General features: G+C 35.6%; 1 protein-coding gene across 2 annotated transcripts in view; it reads right to left on the bottom strand.

Annotated features, from left to right (window-relative positions):
• LOC309650869 (uncharacterized protein) overlaps positions 1–24,895 on the bottom strand; it is a 58,594-nt gene that overhangs the window by 22,271 nt on the left and 11,428 nt on the right. For both annotated transcript variants that reach the window (XM_082442785.1, XM_082442786.1), the window contains exons 4-5: positions 24,300–24,428; positions 7,929–8,185 (exon numbers count right to left, since the gene is read on the bottom strand). In XM_082442785.1, coding sequence (XP_082298911.1) covers positions 7,929–8,185; positions 24,300–24,428 — 386 coding nt within the window. The remainder of the gene's footprint in view (positions 1–7,928; positions 8,186–24,299; positions 24,429–24,895) is intronic.

Below are 24,895 nucleotides of genomic sequence, written 5' to 3'. Positions count from 1 at the left end.
ATCCATGGATTCAACCAACCATGGATTGAAAGTATTCAAAAAGATTCTTTTCAGAAGGTTCCAAAAAGCAAAACTTAAATTTGCCTCACACCAGCAACCATTTACATAGCATTTACATAGTATTAAGTATTAGAAGTAATCTAGAGATGATTTAAAGTACACAGGAGATGTGCATGGGTTATATGCAAATACTATACTATTTTATATAAGGGATTTAGCATCTGCAGATTTTGGTACCCTCAGGGGTCCTGGAACGATCCCCTGTAGACACTGAGGGACAAGGGATGAGGGGCAAAAGTACTCCCATTTTAGTAACACTTGCATGGGCTCTTCAACTGAATCCCTGAATGGGGTTGCACGAGGGGTAAAGGAATTAGAAATAATAATACAGCAATAGAGAATAGCATATGTAAAAACTTATTTTATTATCAAATATACAAACAGTTAATTATTTGGTTCTTGTTTTGATTAACCATTGGTAGATATTGGTAACATTTTCTACCTTGAGGCTAGGTTAAAGTTTCAGTCCACCTTCCATGTTTTTTATGTTCTCTTCTATCTAAGATTTGCATCCTACAGAATTAGTGAATTTGAGTCAGGTCAAAGAAACTATCTGAATTATCTAAAGAGAAAATTTTAATTAAAAAAAAATATGTATTAGAAACATGTAGGTCACACTCAAAAGGTCTAACACCTGCAACTGTAGTCTTAGAATGAGAGTAGACACAGAATGGGACAGAAATACAATATTTAAAAAAAATAATTCCCAAGAATTTTCAAAACCTGATGAAAGACATCATTTGATAGATTAAGTTCTGCAAATCCTAAGCAGGATAGATACCAATAAATAAATAAATAAACAAATAAATAAATTAAAGGGACATTTTATAATAATAAAAGTGACAATTCAACAGAAAGATATAGACATCCTATATTAGAATGCAAATAGTTTCAAAATACATAAAGCAAAAGTTGAACTAAAAGTGAGAGACACAAATCCACAATCATAATTGGAGATTTCAACATACCTCTTTCAGTAACCAATAGAACAAAGCAAAATGTGCTGGGTCTGAAAATTTATTCCCAACTGCACTAAATGCAAAGAGAGGACAGCTAAAGGGGCTGGGGACCAGATACAGCCTAAGAACAATCCTTTGTCCCAAGTCTCCTCCAGAGTTCACTCCATGGGAACAGCTTCCAATTCTCTCCCTCTTCAACATGAACATAAATATGAAAAAAAAAAGTGTATGGTATGCCACATAGCCATCTTCCTTGTTGGCATCAAAGACAAAACAAAAAGTCCAGAGTGACTCACTCTACAGCCGTATTAAAAATTGTGCTGAAGGGACTTCCCTGGTGGCGCAGTGGTTAAGGGTTCGCCTGCCAACACAGGGGACACGGGTTCGAGCCCCGGTCCGGGAAGACCCCACATGCCACGGAGCAGCTAAGCTCATGTGCCACAGCTACTGAGCCTGTGCTCTTGAGCCCACACGCTGCAACTACTGGAGCCTGCACGCCTAGAGCCCGTGCTCTGCAGCAGGAGAGGCCACTGCAGTGAGAAGCCCGCACACCGCAACAAAGAGTGGCCCCCGCTCACCGCAACTAGAGAGGGCCCCTGTGCAGTAATGAAGACCCAACACAGACAAAAATAAATAAGTAATTAATTAATTAAAATTTATTTTTAAAAAATTGTGCTGAAGAGTCTGCAATGCTTGGTCAGCTGTTAGGAGTTAAACTATAGACCAACTTCAGGTGGTAGCTTATCACTGAGAAGATAATTATTGGAATGATGAATTTCTTTTAAACAGTTCTTCATTTGAACTTTGTCAGTCTTCTTTTTTCATACACTGCACAACCAGAAAAAAAGGAAATCCTACTCTCCCTCTTGCTAGCCTTTAATTTTAATAATTTCTCAGCCTGAGTAAAGGTTTGTTTTATCACTTAGTTTTAAGATCCTATATATTTTCTTTTCAAAAGAGATTTTGGAAATGCAAGACCCGGAAGAAACTTCAACCTATTCATTGAGGCAATATATACTAACTAATGTAGAATAGAAACAGCTTCACATCTGAATACACATTCACATCTGAATACAATAGCTTTTCATATTGTATGACTTACTTAAATATTATTCATATTATAAGAGGGAAAATTAATGACTTTGTTTCCCCTCCTATCAACTAAGGCCACATGATCAAATATCTCCTCTGTCTGTAAACCAGTTAAGCAACCACGGGTCTAAGAATAACACATTGTATAAAGGACAAAACCACACAATCATCCCAATAAATGCAGAAAAATCATTTGACAAAATCCAACACATTTTAATGATAAAAACACTCAACAAACGTAGAAGGGAATTTCCTCAACCTGATAAAGGGCATCTACAAAAAACCCATAGCTAACATCATACTTAATGGTAAAAGACTGAACCCCCCCACCACCACCACCACCTAAGATCAAGAACAAAAGAAGGATGTCTGTTTCTCATGACTTTCTTTCAATAATGCACTGGAAGTTTGAGTCAAGGCAATAGACAAGAAAAATAACTTAAAAGCATCCAGATTAGAAAGGAAGAAGTAATACCTCAACATAATAAAGGCTGTATATGACAAACCCACAGCTACACACAACATCATACTCAATGGTGAAAAGCTGAAAGCATTCCTTCTAAGATCAGGAACAAGATAAGTATGCCCACTCTTGCCACTTTTATTCAACATAGGTTTGGAAGTCCTAGGCACAGAAATCAGAGAAGATAAAGAAATAAAAGGAATCCAAATTCAAAAGGAAGAAACAAAACTGTCGCTGTTTGCAGATGACATGATACTATACATACAAAATCCTAAAAACACCACCAGAAAACTACTAGAGCTCATCAATGAATTTGGTAAAGATGTAAGATAAAAATTAAAATAAAGAAATCTGTTGCATTTCTATACACTAAATAAACTATCAGAAAGAGAAATTAAGGAAACAATCCCATTACCACCACATCAAAAAGAAAAAAGTGCCTAGAAATAAACCTACCAAAAATTATGAGACAGCAATGAAAGAAATTGAGGACAACACAACAGATGGAAAGATATCCCATGTTCTTGGATCAAAAGAATTAATATTATTTAACATGAGCGTACTAACCAAGGCAGTCTACAGATTCAATGCAATCTCTATCAAATTACCAATGGCATTATTCACAGAACTAGAACAAATAATTTTAAAATTTGTATGTAAACACAAAAGACCCAGAATAGCCAAAACGATCTTGAGAAAGAAGAATGGAGCTGGAGGAAACATGTGCCCTGACTTCAGACTATACTACAAAGGTACAGTAATCCAAACAGTATGGTACTGGCACAAAAACAGATATGTAGACCAATGGAATAGGATAGCAAGCCCAGAAACAAACCCATGCACTTATGGTCTATTAATCTACTACAAAGGAGGAAAGAATATACAATGGAGAAAAGACAGTCTCTTCAACAAGTGGTGCTGGGAAAACTGGACAGCTACAGGTAAAAGAATGAAATTAAAACATCCTCTAATACCATATATAAAAATAAACTCAAAATGGATTGAAGACCTAGATGTAACACCAGATACCATAAAATTCCTACAGGAAAACATAGGCAGAACACTCTTTGTCATAAATCGCAACAATAATTTTTTGGATGGGTCTCCTACAGTGATGGAAATAAAAGCAAAAGTAAGCAAATGGTACCTAATTAAACTTAAAAGCTTTTGCACAGCAAAGGAAACCATAAACAAAACGAAAAGACAACCTACAGACTGGGAAAAAGTATTTGCAAATGATGTGACCGACAAGGGTTTAATTTCCAAAATATACAAACAGCTCATATAGCTCAATATCAAAAAAACAAAAAACCCAATAAAAAAATGGGCAGAAGACCTAAATAGACATTTCTCCAAAGAAGACATACAGATGGCCAATAGGCACATGAAAAGATTCTCAATATCTCTAATTATTAGAGAAATGCAAACCAAAACTATAGTGAGGTATCACCTCTCACAGGTTAGAATGGCCATCATCAAAAAGTCTACAAATTATAAATGCTGGAGAGGGTGTGGAGAAAAAGGAACCCTCCTACACTGTGGGAACGCAAATTGGTGCAGCCACTATGGAGAACAGTATGGAGGCTCTTTAAGAAACTTAAAATAAAGTTACCATATGATCCAGCAATCCCACTCCGGGGCATATATCTGGAAAAGATGAAAACTCTAATTGGAAGAGATACACGCCCCCCAAAGTTCATAGCAGCACTATTTACAATAGCCAGGACATGGACAACCTAAACGTCCATCGACAGATGAATGGATAAAGAAGATGTGGTATATATATACAGTGGAATATTACTCAGCCATAAAAAAGAATGAAATAATGCCATTTGCAGCAACATGGATGGACACAGAGATTATCATGCCAAGTGAAGTAAGTCAGAAAGAGAAAGACAAATACCATATGATATCACTTATATGTGGAATCTAAAAAAAAATGATACAAATGAACTTATTTTAAAAACTCACAGCCATAGAAAACAAACTTATGGTTACCAAAGGGTGGAGGAGGGGGGATTAATTATGAGTTTGGGATTAACTGATGCCCACTTCTGTATATAAAATAAACAACAAGGACCTACCGTATAGTACAGGGAACTATAGTAATATTTTGTAATAACCTATACGGGAAAAGAATATGAAAAAGAATATATATATATATATATACCTATATCTATATCTATATATCACTTTGCTGTACACCTGAAACTAATACAACATTGTAAATCAACTATACTTCAATAAATAAATAAATAGAAAGGAAGAAGTAAATCTCTTTGCCGATAACATGGTCTTGTATAGAGAAAATCTTAAGGAATACACACACAAACACACACACACAGAAAAACCTATAGGAGCTAATAAACAAGTTCAGCAAGGTTAGCAGGACACAAGATTGATATAGAAAAATCCACTATATTTCTATTCTCTGAAAATGAACAATCCAAAAACAAAATTAAGGAAACAGTTCTCTTTCCAATGCATAAATAAGAATAAAATACTTAGAAATAAAGAAATAAATGTAACAAAAGAAATGTAAGACATTCACTAAAAACTGCAAAATATTTTTGAAAGAAATTAAAGACCTAAATAAATGGAAAGATGCCCCATATTCATGGATTGAAGACTTAATATGACAGTATTCCCCAAATTGATCTACAGATTCAACACAATCCCTATCAAAATCCCAGCTCCCTTTTTTACAGAAACCAACAAGCCAATCTTAAAATTCATATAGAAAAGTAAGGGACCCAGAGTAGCCAAAACAGTCTTGAAAAAAAAAAAAGAAAAAGTTTGAGGACTCACATTTCAAAACTTACTACAAAGCTACAGTAATTAGGACAGTGTGGTACTGGTATGAGAATAGACATATAGACCAGTGGAATAGAATTGAGAGTCCAGAATTAAATGAATACATTTATGGTCAATTGATTTTTTTTGCAAAATTGTCAAGACAACTTAATGGGAGAAAGAATAATCCTTTCAACATGTGGTGCTGGGACAACAAGTGGATCTTCATATGAAAAAGAATGAATTTGACTACTTTATATAAAATAGATAACTAATAAGGACTTACTGTATAGCACAGGGAACTCTACTCAATACTCTGTAATGACCTATATGGGAAAAGAATCTAAAAAAGTGTGTATATGTGTATATGTATAACTGATTCACTTTGCTGTACAGCAGAAACTAACACAACATTATAAATCAACTATACTCCAATACAATTTTTTTAAAAAAAGAATGAATTGGGACCCCTAACTCACACCCATAGAAAAATTAGTCAAAATGCATAAATCGTACCAATGTTTTCTTAGGACAGTCTCCCACGGCAATAAAAATAACAGCAAAAATAAACAAATGGGGCCTGATCAAACTTACAAGCTTTCATACAGCAAAGGAAACCATAAACAAAATGAAAAGACAACCTACAGAATGGGAGAAAATATTTGTAAATGATGCAACCGACAAGGGCTTAATTTCCAAAATATACAAACAGCTCACACAACTCAACAACAAAAAAACAAACAATCCAATTGAAAAATGGGCAGAAGACATAAATAGACATCTCTCCAAAGAAGACATATAGATGGCCAAAAAGCACATGAAAATATGCTCAACATCACTAATTATTAGAGAAATGCAAATCAAAACTACAATGAGGTATCATCTCACACGGCTCAGAATGGCCATCATTAAAAAGTCCACAATTCATTAGGATTTACACTTAAGATATGAAAAACTATTACATGTGTATTTGTCTCCAATAAAAAGTTAAAAAAAATGTCTACAAATAACAAATGCTGGAGAGGGTGTGGAGAAAAGGGAACCCTCCTACATTGTTGGTGGGAATGTAAATTGGTGCAGCCACTATGAAAAACAGTATAGAGGTTCCTCAAAAAACTAAAAATAGAGTTGCCCATATGATCTAGCAATCCCACTCCTGGGCATATATCTGGACAAAACTATAAAAAAGAATGAAATAATGCCATTTGTAACAACATGGATGGACCTAGAGATTATCATACTAAGTGAAGTAAGTCAGAAAGAGAAAGTCAAATACCATATGATATCACTTATATGTAGAATCTAAAAAAAGGGTACAAATGAACTTATCTACAAAACAGAAACAGATTCACAGACATAGAGAAAAGACTTGTGGTTGCCAAGGGGAAGGGAGTGTGGGGGAGGAATAGACTGGGAGTTTTTGATTAGCAGATGCAAACAATTATATATAGAATGGATAAACAAGGCCCTACTGTATAGCACAGGGAACTATATTCAATATCCTGTGATAAACCATAATAGAAAAGTAAATAAAAAAGAATATATGTATATGTATAACTTAATTTGCTGTACAAAAAATTAACACAACATTGTAAATCAACTATACTTCAATAAAATAAATTTTTTAAAAAATTAGTCAAAATGGATCAAAGACAAAAATTTAGGTACTAAAACAATAACTATTAAAAGAAAACATACATGTAAATCTTTGTGATACTGGATTAGGCAATGGTTTCTTTGATATAACACCAAAGACACAAATGACAAAAAAAAAAAAAAAAAAGATAAACTTCATCAAAATTAAAAGATTTTGGAAACCAGCCTGGAAGTTGCTCAGAAGTAACCTCAAAAAGTTAAACATAGAGTTACTTTACGACCCAGCAATTCTACTCCTAAGGCATACACCTAAGAGAAATAAAACATACAGTCATATAAAAGCTCATATAAGAATGTTCATAGCAGCTTATTCATAAAGTCCCCTGCAAAGGAAACAACCCAATGTTCATCAACTGACGAATGGATAAATAAAATGTGGTGTATCCTTATGATGTAATATTATTCAGCCATAAAAAAATGAAGTACTGATTCATGCTCAACAGTGATGAATCTTGAAATCATTGGGCTAAATGAAAGAAGTCAGACACAGAGGCCATATATTGTATGTATCATTTCATTCATATGAAATGTCCAGAAAAGGCAAGTCCACAGAGAAAGAAAGTAGATTGCCAGAGACTGGAGAGAGTGGAATGGGGAGTAACTCCTAACAGACATAGGGTTTCTTTAGGCGTTGATGGAAACATTCTGAAATTAGAGAGTGGTGATGCTTGCACAACCTTGTGAATATACTAAAAACTACTGAATTGTATATTTCAAAAGGGTGAATTTTAATGAAATGAAAATTATATCTCAGTAAAAAATATTTTTTTAAAATATAATTTTGAGTCTGTATGTAAAATTCCATTAGATTGAAATTCTGTGATCAATCAGGATATGAGGTTCATATACTATTTGCAAGCTTATGACAAATGACATTTTTGAAAACAAACCAGAAAATTCCCTACCTTAGAAGGTTTTCTAGTTCTATAATTCTTCTAGTTAGATCCCAGTTGCCTCTTTCAAGACTCTGAATATTGGTGTTTTTCAAAGATTTAATTCTGGTTAGAGAAGCAATAAGTTCTTCTAGGTCCTTGATATCATCTTTCAGGGACATTATCTGGAATGACTGTTGCACATTATTTTCTTTGTAACTTTCTAGCTCATTCTTCATCTCTTGCAATGAAGTTTCTTTTATGAAAAGTTTGTTTCGAAGATTTCTTAGCTAATGAGAAAGGGAAAGTGTTATTTAAAAATCATTTATAAATTTGGTTTTAGAAACTTCATGATTTTAAATCATTATGAGTATTTGTGTGTGTGTGTGTGTGTTAGTTTCTGCTTTATAACAAAGTGAATCAGTTATACATATACATATGTCCCCATATCTCTTCCCTCTTGCATCTCCGTCCCTCCCACCCTCCCTATCCCACCCCTCTAGGTGGTCACAAAGCACCGAGCTGATCTCCCTGTGCTATGCGGTTGCTTCCCACTAGCTATCTATTTTACGTCTGGTAGTATATATATGTCCATGCCACTCTCTCACTTTGTCCCAGCTTACCCTTCCCCGTCCCCGTAGCCTCAAGTCCATTCTCTAGTAGGTCTGCGTCTTTATGCCCGTCTTGCCCCTAGGTTCTTCATGACCATTTTTTTTTTTTTTAGATTCCATATGTATGTGTTAGCATACGGTATTTGTTTTTCTCTTTCTGACTTTCTTCACTCTGTATGACAGATTCTAGGTCCATCCACCTCACTACAAATAACTCAATTTCGTTTCTTTTTACGACTGAGTAATATTCCATTGTATATATGTGCCACATCTTCTTTATCCATTCATCTGTTGATGGACACTTAGGTTGCTTCCATGTCCTGACTATTGTAAATAGAGCTGCAATGAACATTTTGGTACATGACTCTTTTTGAATTATGGTTTTCTCAGGGTATATGCCCAGTAGTGGGATTATTATGAGTATTTAAATTATACATTATTATACAATAAAATGAAGACTTCTGAATCTCCTAACAGTAGATTCCAATGTTAAATACATTTTAAAAATCATGTCAAATTGACACTTAGGGTTTGGTATAAGTGATTTTATTCTCATCAACATTAACTTTGTTTAAATCTTGTTATAAAAGTAAATTAGACAAATAATGAATTTTATAATTTCTAGCAGAAAAGAAATACTTGATGCTTTGGCCGTGGATGTTTTGTTTTATGATGGGTTGTAAAAGGGAATGTGGTCACAGGCCTCTCTTCTAAAGAGCAGCCTATGTTTATACCACTTGGTTCCTGGCCTTATTTGTGCTGATCGGAGAAATGGGTAGAGGGAAGAGTCAAGAGAAAGAGCCAGGCTTAAACTGATTATATATATATTTTAAGGCAGCTAAAGGAAAGAAGAGATCATAAAGCTATAAAGAGAACCAAGAATGATATGAGACATCACATGACATAAAAGAGCCACCAATGGCTGCCACTGGGGGAAGAGTCCAAAAAGGATTGGAGAAGCAAGGGGTGCAGCTGTTGTGAGGTAAGTTATTTACCTCTGGATAGCATGTAAAAAAATCTCTGCTCTTCTATCTGATAAGTGAAAAAAGTTCACTAGATGAAGAAAATTGAGGCACTGCTGACATTCAAGGGTCAATTCACTTTTAATTTAATCTAATTTGTTCAAATTTCTTAATAGGCTGTGTGTAAACCTGATGAACTAGTAAGAAAGTAAAGCCAAATTTCTTCTTTTTATTGTTATTTTTAAAAAATTTTTATTGGAGTATAGTTTATTTACAATGTTGTGTTAATTTCTGCTGTATAGCAAAGTGAATCAGCTATATGTATACATATATCCCCTCTTTTTTTGGATTTCCTTCCCATTTAGGTCACCACAGAGCATTGAGTAGAGTTCCCTGTGCTGTACAGTAGGTCCTCATTAGTTATCGATTTTATACATAGTATCAATAGTGTATATATGTCAATCCCAATCTCCCAATTCATCCCACGCCATATTTTAGATTCCACGTATAAGTGATATCATATGGTATTTGTCTTTCTGACTTACTTCACTTAGTGTGATAATCTCTAGGTCCATCCATGTTGCTGCAAATGGCATTATTTCATTCTTTTTTTATGGCTGAGAAGTAGTCCATTGTATATACGTACCACATCTTCTTTATCTATTAATCTGTCGATGGACATTTAGGTTGTCTCCATGTCTTGGCTATTGTGAATAGTGCTGCTATGAACATAAGGGTGCATGTATCTTTTTGAATTATAGTTTTGTCCAGATATATGCTCAGGAGTGGGATTGCTAGATCATATGGGCAACTCTATTTTTAGTTTTTTGAGGAACCTCTATACTGTTTTTCATAGTGGCTGCACCAATTTATATTCCCACCAACAATGTAGGAGGGTTCCCTTTTCTCCACACCCTCTCCAGCATTTATTTGTAGACTTTTTTTTTTTTAATATTTTCACAATATTGATTCTTCCAATCCAAGAGCATGACATATCTCTCTATCTGTTTGTGTCATCTTTGATTTCTTTCATCAGTGTCTCATAGTTTTCTGCGTACAGGTCTTCTGCCTCCTTAGGCTTATTCCTAGGTATTTTATTCCTTTTGTTGCAATGGTAAATGGGATTGTTTCCTTAATTTCTCCTTCTGATCTTTCTTTGTTAGTGTATAGGAATGCAAGAGATTTCTGTGTATTAGTTTTGTATGCTGCAACTTTACTAAATTCATTGTTTAGCTCTAGTAGTTTTCTGGTGGCATCTTTAGGATTTTCTATGTATAGTATCATGTCATCTGTAAACAGTTTCAGTTTTACTTCTTCTTTGCCAGTTTGGATTCCTTTTATTTCTTTTTCTTTGATTGCCATGGCTAGGACTTCCAAAACTATGTTGAATAATAGTGGCAAGAGTGGGCACCCTTGTCTTCTTCCTGATTTTAGAGGAAATGCTTTCATTTGACTTTGCAAAACAGCATATGCTTTATAACCAGAAAAAAGTTCAGGAATACTTTGTTACTGAATAAAATTACATTAATTAGAAATGCTATAATTCCCAGCAGCAAAGGAGGTACGAAGATCAAGCATTTAAAACTAAATTTTTAATCCAGTATGTGTATAAGTCGGTGTCTAAAACATTCTGTGGAATTCAAACAATGAAATAAACCTTATATGTTCTCAAAACATACCTTTATGTATTTTCTAATCATACTGCTATTTAAAAAACACACGCCTGTGAAGCCAGTAATTTTATAGAGAAAGAAAATATGGAAGAGTGAAAAGACCTCAAAATCTGGAGGAACAAGACAGACTGTGGCCAAGACAAATAAGTTAAATTTTCTTACCCGCCTTACATTCTGGTTGTAAGAACTAAAAATAACATATATCAAGGGCCTAACATAGTGTCTGGCACATATTAGAATATAACTATACACTAAATTATAAGCATATGCTAAATTGCAGATGTACACTAAATTGCAGTTTGTGCTCCCTTGGAACTTGAAATTAAGTTATCCAAAAAAGCACTCCACAAACTTTGCTAATTAGCTGCAGAAGCAACTAAAGTATCTGAAATGGAGCAGGGTGGTGCTCAAACAAGGTCGTGAAGATGAAGTGAAAGATTTGAGCTCAAGCTAAAACCCATTTCTCCTCATCATTGCCCAGCCACACTGATGGTAAGAATCCTCTGTGCTCATTCTTTATCTACTATAAATCAATTTTTATATCATTCCATCTCTCATCCCTGATGCCTCACCATGGAAACTCTTCTCTTGTGTCAGATTCAACACTTCTTTTCAGTTGTCATCATATTCCACATGTCACTGAAGCTTTTGACACCATTGGCCATGCTCTTTTGCTGGGTACAGTCATTGGCACTTGGTATCCATTCCCGTTCCTGATGTCTTCTTGTTCCATAGAAGTAGAAATAAAACTGTTATTTTCCAGACTCGTTTTTGGAGGCTGGGATTCTCTAGGCCAATGGTTCTCAAACTTTAGCATGCTTCAGAGTGACCTGGAAGTCTTCTTTAAAAACAGATTGCTAGACCTACCCCCAGAGTTTCTAGTTTGGCCTGGGACTAAGAATTTGTATTTTTACCAAGTTTCCAGGTGATGTTAATGTTGCTGATCTGGAGAACTACACTTTGAGACCCATGCTTTATGTAAACTGAGCTGCACCAAAGAGAGATGCATTCTCATTAAGTTTAAATTAAAGGAGAAAAGACCATCTTCCCACTGCTATTTCTGCTGGTAAGTAAGTTCAAGGAGTGGGACAGAAAAAACATTTCATTACCTATTTACCAGTTTTGTGGAAGTTGAGAGGCAGCTGTGGCTGTGCAAGAAATGCTCAATGGCAGTAGGAGCAACTTCTGGACCTTCGGATCTCATCTACAGTGGTGTGTCTTTGCACACATTCATCCAACACTGGCCCCAGCTCCCACACAAAGACTTTCCAATCATTTTGTATACATGTAATTCTCTGTATTAAATAATTTTTTGGGGAAAAGTCAGAGTGGTTTCTGTTTTCTGCAGTGACTCCATGACTGATCCTTGGCTTTCATGAAACCATCCGTCTCCTTTTTATCTCCCTCCCTGATTTTCTTTCCATTAGTGCTGGTATCAAAGAACAATGCAAAACTGGATGTGACAAATCCTATGTCGTGTTTTGTTTTCCTTTAAGTGACCATAAAAGAGGTAAATTTTTTAAATGAATTTTACAGTTTAGAAGCCAGATAAAGCTTCTCAGCGTGAAGAAGAATCTTCAGAATTCAATAAACTCTTCATGGTCAGCACCATAGCCTCCAGGGTTGCACTGACTTCATCATTTAGATTGCTTTTTAATGCCATTTCCAGCACATCACCAATCTTCTTTATAAAATATTGTTCCATTTCCCCCAAAATATGCATATTAAAAGCTGTTCTATAGTTTTGATCCTTGAGCAATCCTCCTAGAATAAATACAACCTTCCTACCATAGAGGAAATGGAAATGGCTTATAGTCTAAAGTTGGGTTTTTAGGATATTCTGGCAAAATTCTAAAGAGAAATCGGTTTTGCAGTATAAAGTAGTGAGGACAGGAGTCCTTAAAAAATTATAGCATTATTAAACTAAAACTTCTTAGAATAGAATAGAATCATTAGTGAAATAAATTTAGCAAATTCTCCCTAGAGAAAAAAAGTGAAGTCACTCGTTAAGAGAACTCAGCGTCACTGGTTGATAACGAAATGTTTTAAATCTTTTTACCTTGTACTAAACTCTAGGATCAGATTTTTTACCCCCTTCTTACTTTTCACACAAGTGAAACTTTTACTCCTTGTGTAAAGGAACTATTCTTTTATGGCATTTCTTGAGCACTTCCACTATTCATTCATCAGTTTCTATTTATTATCAAAATATGTGATTTGCTTCACCTCTGAGTCTATGTATTACAGATCAGATCCTGTCTTAAGACCTATTTATTTAATCATAAATTAATTTACTTAAAATAATGGGTTAAATATTCTATGAAAGATCTATTTAGAAAATACCTCTTAATAGCAAGATCAAATGTTTAAAAAATGGGAAGTGGGAGCCCCCTGGTGGCCTAGTGGTTAGGATTCTGAGCTTTCACTGTTGTGGCTGGGTTCAATCCCTGGTCAGGGAACTGAGATCCCGCAAACAGTGCAGTGTGGAAAAAAAAAAGAGTTAAAAATTCATTTATATGTAAATTCATTCATTTAAAAACATGTTAATTAGATCAGAGTCATTTTTTACTCACGCTTTTGTTTTTAACTCTCCCCCTCAAGTCATTTAGTCTGTTCATTGTACTTCTAATATGTCTTTCATATCTACCCCTTTCTTCCCATTTGTCTTTGTCTTGTTTCAGGGCTTCATTGTCCATCTCATGCACTGTTTGTTGTAAGACATCGTACTTGGTCTTCCCACCTCCAATCTAGCAACACTCTGAGCCATTCTTTATTCAACAAACAAGCCTTTAGTGTCTTCTATGTTCCAGGCATGTGCTAGGCTCTGGGGATGCTGAGAAGATTAAGAACTCTGAAAAATTTCCCAGCTCACTAGGGAGACCAATTTGGAAACAACTAGAATATACCATAACAGGTGCAATAACAGTGGTATGAACAGAATGTTCCAAGAACACAAGCAAAGAATATCTATTCTGCCCTTAGCTGTTTCAGATCATATAATATCACTTCTCCTCAAAACCCTGTGTTGGGGACTTCACTGGGGGCGCAGTGGTTAAGAATCCGCCTGCAGGGTACATGGGTTCCATCCCTGGCCCTGGAGGATCCCACATGCTGCAGAGCAACTAGGCCCATGCACCACAACTACTGAACCCGCGTGCCACAACTGCTGCAGCCTGCGCGCCTGGAGCCCGTGCTCCGCAACAAGAGAAGCCACAGCAATAAGCCCGCGCACCGCAACGAAGAGTGGCCCCTGTTTGCCGCAACTAGAGAAAAGCCCGCGTGCAACAACGAAGACCCACTGCAACCAAAAATAAATAAAATAAAATAAAATAAAATAATTAATTTTTAAAAAAACAAAACACTGTGATGATTCCCCATCAACTTCAAACTCATTATAGCATGTTATTCTGGCTACTTCATTGACTCCAACCACTTTTACAGTTCTACACCCCTATTTTCAGTTATTTATTTTATTTATTTTTTGGCCATGTCACACGGCATGTGGGATCCTAGTTCCCTAACCAGGGATCAAACCTATGCCCCCTGAAGTAGAAGCACAGAGTCTCAACCACTGGACCACCAGAGAAGACCTCCTACACCCCTATCTTCAACCTCTATGCCCTTCAAGTTCCACCTTAACTGCCCCTACCTCCAAGAAGCCTATGCTCAGAGTTTACCTGGTATTTCCTTTCATTGTATATGCCTATCTCCCCACCTTCTAATTTTTTTGTGAATGAGAATCATGGTTAATTTATTTTTATATCCTCACCTCCCAAGTGCCTTATTTTAGTAATTTTCACATGGCAGAACCTCAACAAATGCTGAGCTGAAACTTGATTCCTATCAAATGATCCCAGTTTCTGGTAATCACAATAATTGCTCAAGTCTGTCAGCATTATCTTCATTATTTTAACCAGTAAGTCAGGGGGTTCTCTGAACTGCAGTGGTTCAGTGATACCATGTAAATAATGAATGTCCCCTGGAGTTGTGTAATGCAGTGGTCCCATTTCCCTGTACTAGGATATAAGAACTATGTTTTAAGATCTTATTTTTAGTTATCTTATTGTTAGGGTATTTTTAAGATAATGTTAGGTAACAGGTTTCTTGAAAAGTACTTAAGGTAGCATGAGTCTCAGACTCACACAACATTGATTCTAGATCTAGTTTAATTTTCCTTTTAATGACCAAACTTTGTCAATTAGTCTTCCAGAGGACTTGAAAGTTCTAGTTTTTACTTCCTCCAGATAAACAGTGATTTGCAAACTCTAAGATTTAAAAACACTCCTTCATGAGAAAGACAAATATCATATGATAACGCATATATGTTGAATCTTAAAAAAGGGTACAAATGAACTTATCTACAAAACAGAAATCGAGTTACAGATGTAGAAAACAAATTTACAGTTACCAGGGGGTAAGGGGGAGAGGAATAAATTGGGAAATTGGGATTGACATATACACACTGCTATATATAAAACAGATAACTAATAAGGCCCTGCTGTATAGCGCAGGGAACTCTACTCAATACTCTGTAATGACCTATGTGGGAAAAGAATCTAAAAAAGAATGGATATGTGTATATGTATAACTGATTCACTTTGCTGTACACCTGAAACTAACACAACATTGTAAATCAACTATACTCCAATAAAAATTTTAAAAAAAAGTCTGACACATGTAGTGGAATATTTAGGAAAGTCCAAAGAAATTACAGCTTATATAATAAAAACTGGCATCGAGCAATATTTTATTGTGATTAAAAAGTCATGATTTTATGAATTACAAAAAAAAAAAAACCCCAAAAAACAAACAAACCAACCAAAAAAACCACCACTCTTGCATTACAGGCATACTTCAGAGATACTGCAGACCACTGCAATAAAGCAAATATCACAATAAAGCGAACCACATGAATTTTTTGGTTTCCCAGTGCATATAAAAGTTATGTTTACACTATACTATAAAATGTGCAATAGCATTGTGTCTAAAAAAGCAATGTACGTACCATAATTTAAAAATACTTCATTGCTAAAAAATGCTAACCATCATCTGAGCCTTCAGTGAGTCATAATCTTTTTGCTGATGGAGGCAATTGAAATTGCCTCCATGCTGATGGCTGCTGACTTAAGCAGGTGGTGGTTGCTGAAGGTTAGGATGGCTGAGGCAACTTCCTAAAATAAGATGACAATGAAGTCTGCCGCATCAATTGACTCTTCCTTTCACAAACAATTTCTCTCAGCATGTAATACTTTTTGAGTTTTACCCACAGAAATCTTTTTAAAAATTGGAGTAAATCCTCTCAAACCCTGTCCCTGCTTTATCAACTAAGTTTATGTAATATTCTAAATCCTTTGCTGTCCTTTCAACAATCTTCACAGCATCTTCACCAGGAGTAGATTCTATCTCAAGAAACCACTTTCTTTGCTCATCCATAAGAAGCAACTCCTCATCTGTTCAAGTTTCATCATGAGATAGCAGCAATTCAGTCACATCTTCAGGCTCCACTTCTAATTCTAGTTCTCTTGCTACTTCTACCACATCTGCAGGTACTTCCTCCACTGAAGTCTTGAACACCTCAAAGCCATCTATGAGGGTTAGAATCAACTTCTTACAAGTTTCTGTTAATGTTGATATTTTGAACTCTTTCCATGAATTACAAATGTTCTTAATGGCATCTAGAATGATGAATCCTTTCCAGAAGTTTTTCAATTTCCTTTGCCCAGATGCATCAGAGGAATCACTATGGCAACAATAGCCTTACGAAATGTATTTCATAAATAATAAGACTTGAAAGTCGAAATTAGGGACTTCCCTGGTGGTCCAGTAGGTAAGACTCCGCACTCCCAACGTGGGGGACCCGGGTTCTATCCCTGGTTGGGGAACTAGATCCCGCATGCATGCCGCAACCAAGAGTCCACATGATGCAACTAAGAAGTCTGCATGCTGCAACTAAAAGATCCCGTGTGTTGCAACTAAGACCCGGAGCAGCCAAAATAAATAAATAAATAAATAAATAAAATCTTTAAAAAAAATGTTGAAATTACTACCTGATCCATGGGCTGCAGAATGGATGTTGTATTAGCAGGCATGAAAATAACATTAACCTCATTGTATATCTCCATCAGAGCTCTTGGGTGACCAAGAGCAGTAATATTTTGAAAGAAATCTTTTTTTCTGAGCAGTAGGCCTCAACAGCAAGTTTAAAATACTCAGTAAACCATGTTGTAAACAAATGGGCTGTCATCCAGGCTTTGTTGTTCAATTTACAGAGCACAGGCAGAGTAGATTTAGCATAATTCTCAAGGGCTCTAGGACTTGGGGAATGGCAAATGATCACTGGCTTCAGCTGAAAGTCACCAGCTGCATTAGCTTCTAACAAGAGAGTCAGCCTGTCCTTGGAAGCTCTGAAGCCAGGCATTGACTTCTTTCTAGCTATGAAAGTCCTGGATGGCATCTTCTTCCAATAGGAGGCTGCATTGAAAATTTGTTGGTTAGTGTGGCCACCTTCATCTTGATCTTAGCTAGTTCTTCTGGATAACTTGCTGCAGCTTCTACATCAGCATTTGCTGCTTCACCTTTTATGTTATGGAAACAGCTTTTTCCTCAAACCTCATGACCCAACCTCTGCTAACCTCAAACTTTTTTCTGCAGCTTCCTCACCTCTCTCAGCCTTCCTAGAATTGAAGAGAGTTAGGGCTTTGCTCTGGATTAGGCTTGGCTTAAGGGAATGCTGTGGCTGGTTTGATCTCTATCCAGATCACAAGAACTTTTCTCCATATCAGCAATAAGGCTGTTTCACTTTCTTATCACTCGTGTGTTCACTGGAGAAGCACTTTTAATTTCTTTCAAGAACTTTTCCTTTGCTTTCACAACTTGGCTAACAGTTTGGGGCAAAAGGCCTAGCTTTCAGCCTATCTCAGCTTTTGATACGCCTTCCTCACTAAGCTTAATCATTCCTAGCTTTTGATTTAAAGCAAGAAATGTGCAACTCATTCTTCCACTTTAACACTTAGAGGTCATTGTTGAGTTATAAATTGGCCTAATTTTAATATTGTTGTGTCTCAGGGAATAGGGAGGCCTGAGGAGAGGGAGAGAGATGGGGAATGGCAGTAGGTGGAGTAGTCAGAACTCACAACATTTATCAATTAAGCTCGCTATCTTATATGGGCACAGTTTGTGGTCCCCAAAACAATTACATTAGTAACATCAAAGCTCACTGACCACCACAACAAATACAATAATGAAAAAGTCTGAAATGTTGCAAAAGCTACCAAAATGTGACACAGAGGCATGAAGTGAGCAGATGCTGTTGGAAAAATAGTGCCCATAGACTTTCTCAAAGCAGGGCTGCCACAGACCTTCAATGTGTAAAAAACGCAGTATCAGTGAAGTGCAATAAAGTCAAACACAATAAAAGAGGTATGCCTGTTATCTTTTATATTAAAGAATCCAAATTTTTGAATAGTTTGATGTTGGATTTGAACATAATGAACCAGAAATATATTCAGAACTTAGCTAAATTTAGGTAACCCCCAAACTCAGATACAGCTTGTTGATAAAAATTGTCAACAAAGGACTTATGTCTAGAATATATAAAGGACTCTAAACTCTCAGAAAACAATCTGATTAAAAAATGGGCAAAAGACTTGAACAGAAACTTTACTGGAAAGGATATGTGGATGGCAAATAAGCACATAAAAATAGGTTCAGGGACTTCCCTGGTGGTCCAGTGGGTAAGACTCTGTGCTCCCAATGCAGGGGGCCTGATTTCGATCCCTGGTCGGGGAACTAGATCCCACATGCATGCCACAACTAAGAAGTCCTCATGATGCAACTAAAAAAATAGATCCCACATGTCGCAGCTAAGACCTGGTCCAGCCTAAATAAATAAATAAATAAATAGTTTAAAAAAATAGGTTCAACATCACCCGCCATTAAGGATATGCAAATTAACCTAAATAGACATTTCTCCAAAGAAGACATACAGATGGCCAAGAAGCACATGAAAAGATGCTCAACATCACTAATTATTAGAGAAATGCAAATCAAAACTACAATGAGGTATCACCTCACACCAGTTAGAATGGGCATCATCAGAAAATCTACAAACAACAAATGTTGGAGAGGGTGTGGAGAAAAGGGAACCCTCTTGCACTGTTGGTGGGAATGTAAATTGATACAGCCACTATGGAGAACAATATGGAAGTTCCTTAAAAAACTAAAAATAGAATTACCACATGATCCAGCAATCCCACTGCTGGGCACATACCCAGAGAAAACGATAATTCAAAAAGACACATGCACCCCAGTGTTCATTGCAGCACTATTTACAGTAGCCAGGTCATGGACGCAACCTAAATGCCCATCGACAGACGAATGGATAAAGAAGTTGTGGTACATATATACAATGGAATATTACTCAGCCATAAAAAGGAACGAAATTGAGTCATTTTTTGAGACGTGGATGGATCTAGAGACTGTCATACAGATTTTTTTTTTTTTTGCCGACCCCCCCCAACCTGTCATACAGATTGAAGTAAGTCAGAAAGAGAAAAACAAATATCGTATATTAACGCATGTATGTGGAACCTAGAAAAATGGTACAGATGAACCGGTTTGCAGGGCAGAAGTTGAGACACAGATGTAGAGAACAAATGTATGGACACCAAGGGGGGAAAACCGTGGTGGGGTGGGGATGGTGGTGTGCTGAATTGGGTGATTGGGATTGACATGTATACACTGATGTGTATAAAATTGATGACTGATTAAAAAAAAAAAGGATATGCAAATTAAAGCCACAATTTGATACCACTACACATATATTAAAATATCTAAAATACAAAATAATGACAACACCAAATGCTGGTGAGGATGCAGAGAAACCAGATCACTCATACGTTGCTGGTAGGAAGATAAAATGGTCCAGCTACTCTGGAAAATAGTTTGGCAGTTGCTTTTAAAACTAAATATGCAAATACCATATGACCCAGCTATTGTATTTTGGGGCACGTATCCCAGAGAAATGAAAAATTATGTTCACACAAAAACCTGTACATGCATGTTCATAGCAATTTTATTTGTGATAGCTAAAAAACCAACAAGTCAACAAGTGAATGGTTAAAGAAACTGTGGTACATACATACCACAATCTCAGCAATAAAAAGGACCAAACTATTGATACAACAGCTTGAACAAATCTCCAGGAAATTATGATGAATGAAAAAGCCAATCTCAAACAGTAACATATGCATGATTCTTTTGTATAACATTTTAAAAACAGCTTTATTAGGATATAATTCATGGATTCATCCATTTAAAGTATACAGTTGAGTGGTTTTTAGTATATTCATAGACTTGTGCAGCCATATTGAACAATTTTTTACTTTTTAAATTGAGATATAATCCACATACCATAAAATTCACCCTTTAAAGTGTACAATTCAGTTTTTAGTATATTTGCAGTTGTGCAACCATCACCATGATCTAATTCCAGAACATTTTCATTATCCCCTAAAGAAACTCCATACCTGTAAGTAGTCACTCCCCATTCCCCCCTCCTCCTAGCTCCTGGCAACCACTAATCTGTTCTCTGTTTCTATGGATTTGCCTATTCTGTATATTTTATATAAATGGAATTGTACAATATGTTGCCTCTTGTGACTGGCTTCTTTTCATTTAGCATAATGTTTTCAAGGTTCATCCATGTTGGAGCATGAATCAGGACTTCACTCCTTTTAATGGCTAAATAATATTCTACTATACGGATATACCACATATTGCATATCTACTCATCAGCTGATGGATATTTGGGTTGTGTCCACATTTTGGCTTTATGAAAAATGCTACAGTGAACATTCATTTACAAGTTTTTATGTGAATATATTTCTAATTCTCTTATCTATCTACCCAGGAGTGGGATTGTTGGGTCATATGATAACTCTATGTTTAGCTTTTCAAGTATATGACTTTTTTTTTTCAGTATATAACATTTTTGAAATGACAACATTTTAGAAATGGAGAAGAGATTAGTGGTTGCCAGGAGCTGGGGATGGGAAGGAAGTGGGTGTGGATATCAAATGGCAATGGGAAGGATCTTTGTGCTGTTAAAACTAATTGTTCAGTATTTGATTGACTGTTTAGAACTTGATACACACAAACACACAAATGAGTACAAGTAAAACTGGGGGAACCTGAATAATATTGGTGGATTGTATTGTATCAATGTCAATATTTAGGCTGTTACATTATACCATAGTTTTGCAAAATTTGGGAGAAACTTTGCAAAATTTACAGTGGATCTCTCTGTATTATTTCTTAAAACTGCAAATGAATCTACAATTACCTCAATAAAAATTTCAATTAAAATTAATAATAACTGGTTCTCATATATTTTTCTTTAGCTGCAAAATTTATATTGCCTCCATTCGCCCCTCCAGAGCTGGCTGCATCTACCAGCTTTCTATTATTTGCCTTTTTACTACACTAAGGGAAGAAAACATCTTATCTGCAAAAAACACTGTCATATTGCCCTCACAAATAAAATTTTCCATGAAAATCAAATTAAAAATACTGGCAAAACACATTAAATTTATCTTAAATTTAAGACACTAGGCCTTATTATACACATTATCAGTAACTTTTTTTACAAGTTGTTTAACTTTTTTTTTTTTTAATTTTTTCTTGGCCGTGCCGCATGGCTTGTGGGATCTTAGTTCCCCAACCAGGGATCGAACCCGGGCCCCCTTCAGTGGAAGTGCCAAGTCCTAACCGCTGGACCACCAGGTAATTCCCTGTTTAACTTTTATTACTACAGCAGCCCACCTAGCATTATGCAAGAGTTTTAGCTCAATATCATACTGCCTAAACTAGACAACACAATCACCAACTGAATACTTTAATATTTATCCCTTCTATACCGGTTTTTCCTAAATATAGCTCTTGCACCTGTTTCTCCATTATTGGACAGAAACACATGATAATTATTTTTGTATGTCCCACAAAGAGATAAAGTTAATTATAACAAAAGATTTAAATGTATGCAGTGAAGAGAAAAACTGTCTCATCAAGACAATTGTGCTCCTGTAGGATTAAATAATAGGTTATTGGAAAAGGGAAAGATGACTCACGCTGAAGGTACTCTACTGAAATCACTAGACTTTTTTTTTTTAAATAAGTTTGACACAGTTAAACTGTCACTAATTTTTATTAAATTCATAAAATGCCAATATGAGCTATGGAATACTTTTTAGTGTATATAGTATCTAAAATCAAGTCAAAATGAGCCCTTGTAGAGCCTTTTAGATATCTGTTTTGACAAATAGATGAAAAATATGTACAGGTACCAAATGCTTTATGTACATGTAGAAAATTGCTTTTAAGAAGCACTTGGAAATTCCTGAAAATAGCTTACATATTTTCTTTAAACAAGGTTTAAAACCTGTCTTTTTTGACAATTTGGTTTAAAAGGTTTTTTATGAATTAGGCATAGACATAAACCCTAATTGAATCCAAATCCAAATTATCAAAAATCCCAAACTTCAGAAGTGTTAGTAGTAAGTTATTCTGTGGAGAGGAACAACAATGCTACCCATAGTAAAACTGCTACAATTTTCAGGGATTTGCATCACATTTTTTTCCTGAAAGAAAAAACAAATTAAGAAATGTCTCCAAAGTGTCATAAGATTTATTGCATCTATGTAAATTATGTTTAAATTTAATTTCTATTCACCTCTCTATGCTAAAAGAGGGAAAATGTTAGCATAAAAAATTGAAAGAATTATCTATCTATCTATTTACATGAAACCTGGAGTCAGGCTATTGATAGATAAGATAGCAGAAAAGAACTTTAATGAGGTCCTGAGCAGAAAAGAGGTCTCAAGGAATAAAGCCACTCTTATGGGCTGAGTGTGTCCCCTCAAAATTCATATGTTGAAGTCCTAACACCTAGTACCCCAGAATGTGACTGTATTTGAAGACGGGGTGTTTAAAGAAGTAACTATGTTAAAGAGATCTTTAGGGTGAGCCCTAATTCAACATGACTGATGTTCTTAATGAGAAGAAGAAATTTGGACACAGTGACCAAGCAAAGACACGGAGAACAGATGGCCATCTACAAGCCAGGGAGATAGGCCTCAGAAGAAACCAACTGTCTCATCATGAAAAAAAAAAAAGCAATTATGTGAGGTGATGGACGTACTAACCAACCTTATTGTGGTAATATTTTGCAATACGTGTGTATATCAAATCACCACGTTGTACATCTTAAATTTACACAATGTTATGTCAGTTATATGGCAATAAAGCTGGGGAAAACATTAAAAAGAAGAAATTAGCCCTGCTGACACCTTATGTTGGACTTCTAGCCTCCAGAACTGTGAAAAAATAAATTTCTGTTATTTAAGCCACCCAGTCCGTGGCACTTTATTATGGCAGCCCAAGCAAACCAATACAGACACCATAGATAGCTACTTATTCAAAAGGCTGGTCAATGTCCCAATAAAAGCATTTAGAACATTTTACTTAAAGGTAACCATAGAGGCAATACAGACATAAGCAGCCACATCATGTTACCTTTAACAGTGACACTGGCCTTTGGGATTCCAAACTTGGTTACCTATCTCTTGCAACAAATATTTTAGGGTACTTGAGTTCAACTAAAGAATTCCTATAGGCACTCTCTAGTTCATCACAGGGTGTCAAGGGAAAAGTCAAGGCATTTCCTACAAATGTGGTTTCTTTTTCATCTGTTGATATTACTCAGATGTTTCATTAAGTATTTAATAAGAGCAGTGGGTATTTGCCATTTGGTACTATATTGGAAAGTGGGAACTCACCCTTTCCACTGAAAAATGCTTAATACATGTAACTATTATTATTATATATATTTTGAGCATGGCAGTTCCTAAGCAATGTTCTAATACTACAGCATTCAGCAGTAACTCAAAAGCGGCACTACGTATTATACCATCTTCAAAGGGACTTCTCTGGCAAAAGACAGATTTGGGTCTACATTAGTGCTCCTTGGTGATAAGAGGCTTCAATATTGAGAAAACAGCAAAACTGAGTTCAGATATTACTTTGAGCCTTTTATCACAATGTTTCTCTCCCTACAGAGGATATAATTTCCCATGGTGTTTTATTTTCAGGTAATCCATATACCTCAGCTAAAAGATTCTTGTATTTCACCAACAAACCAGCAAGGTCAGGATGCACTGGGTCAGCTGCCCTTTTGTTGCACGTGATTGGGTTCCTGGGGGGAACCACTTCAAGAGGTGGATCAAAACAAGCCTACAAAAAGAAATTTCAAATTAATTAATTAAACATGTAACCTATAAATCAAAAACCGCAATGTTTTAGCCCACACAAACTCAAGTAAGTAACTCTAAATAAAATACAACTTTAAAATATTCATTTTGAGGTGCTATCCTAACAAATAAAATAGGTCTCAAGAAAGTAGCAAGTAACATGTTAACCTAAAAGGCTACTTTACATTTTTCTAAAAATTCTTACCTGACAATTTACAACACCAGCGATAAGTAAATGCAGCACATCTAATAAAAATAATTTCTGAGAGTGTAGGAATCAAGAAAACACATATAAAATGTCTGGGGAAATTTTAATTCACATCTAGTAAAACCTTTACAGAAACTTGAACTATTATAAGGTCACTGATGAAAGATTTACCAGTATTTGTTTTATTTTTGATTATAAATCAATTCCTATGCTTCTATCATTACACAAATTGATTTTTTTTA

This window comes from Balaenoptera physalus, assembly GCF_965194825.1.
Source record: "Balaenoptera physalus genome assembly, chromosome: 2".
Lineage (NCBI taxonomy): Eukaryota > Metazoa > Chordata > Mammalia > Artiodactyla > Balaenopteridae > Balaenoptera > Balaenoptera physalus.
Note: the sequence above shows the minus strand (reverse complement) of the source record. Positions and strands in the feature narration are given on the sequence as shown.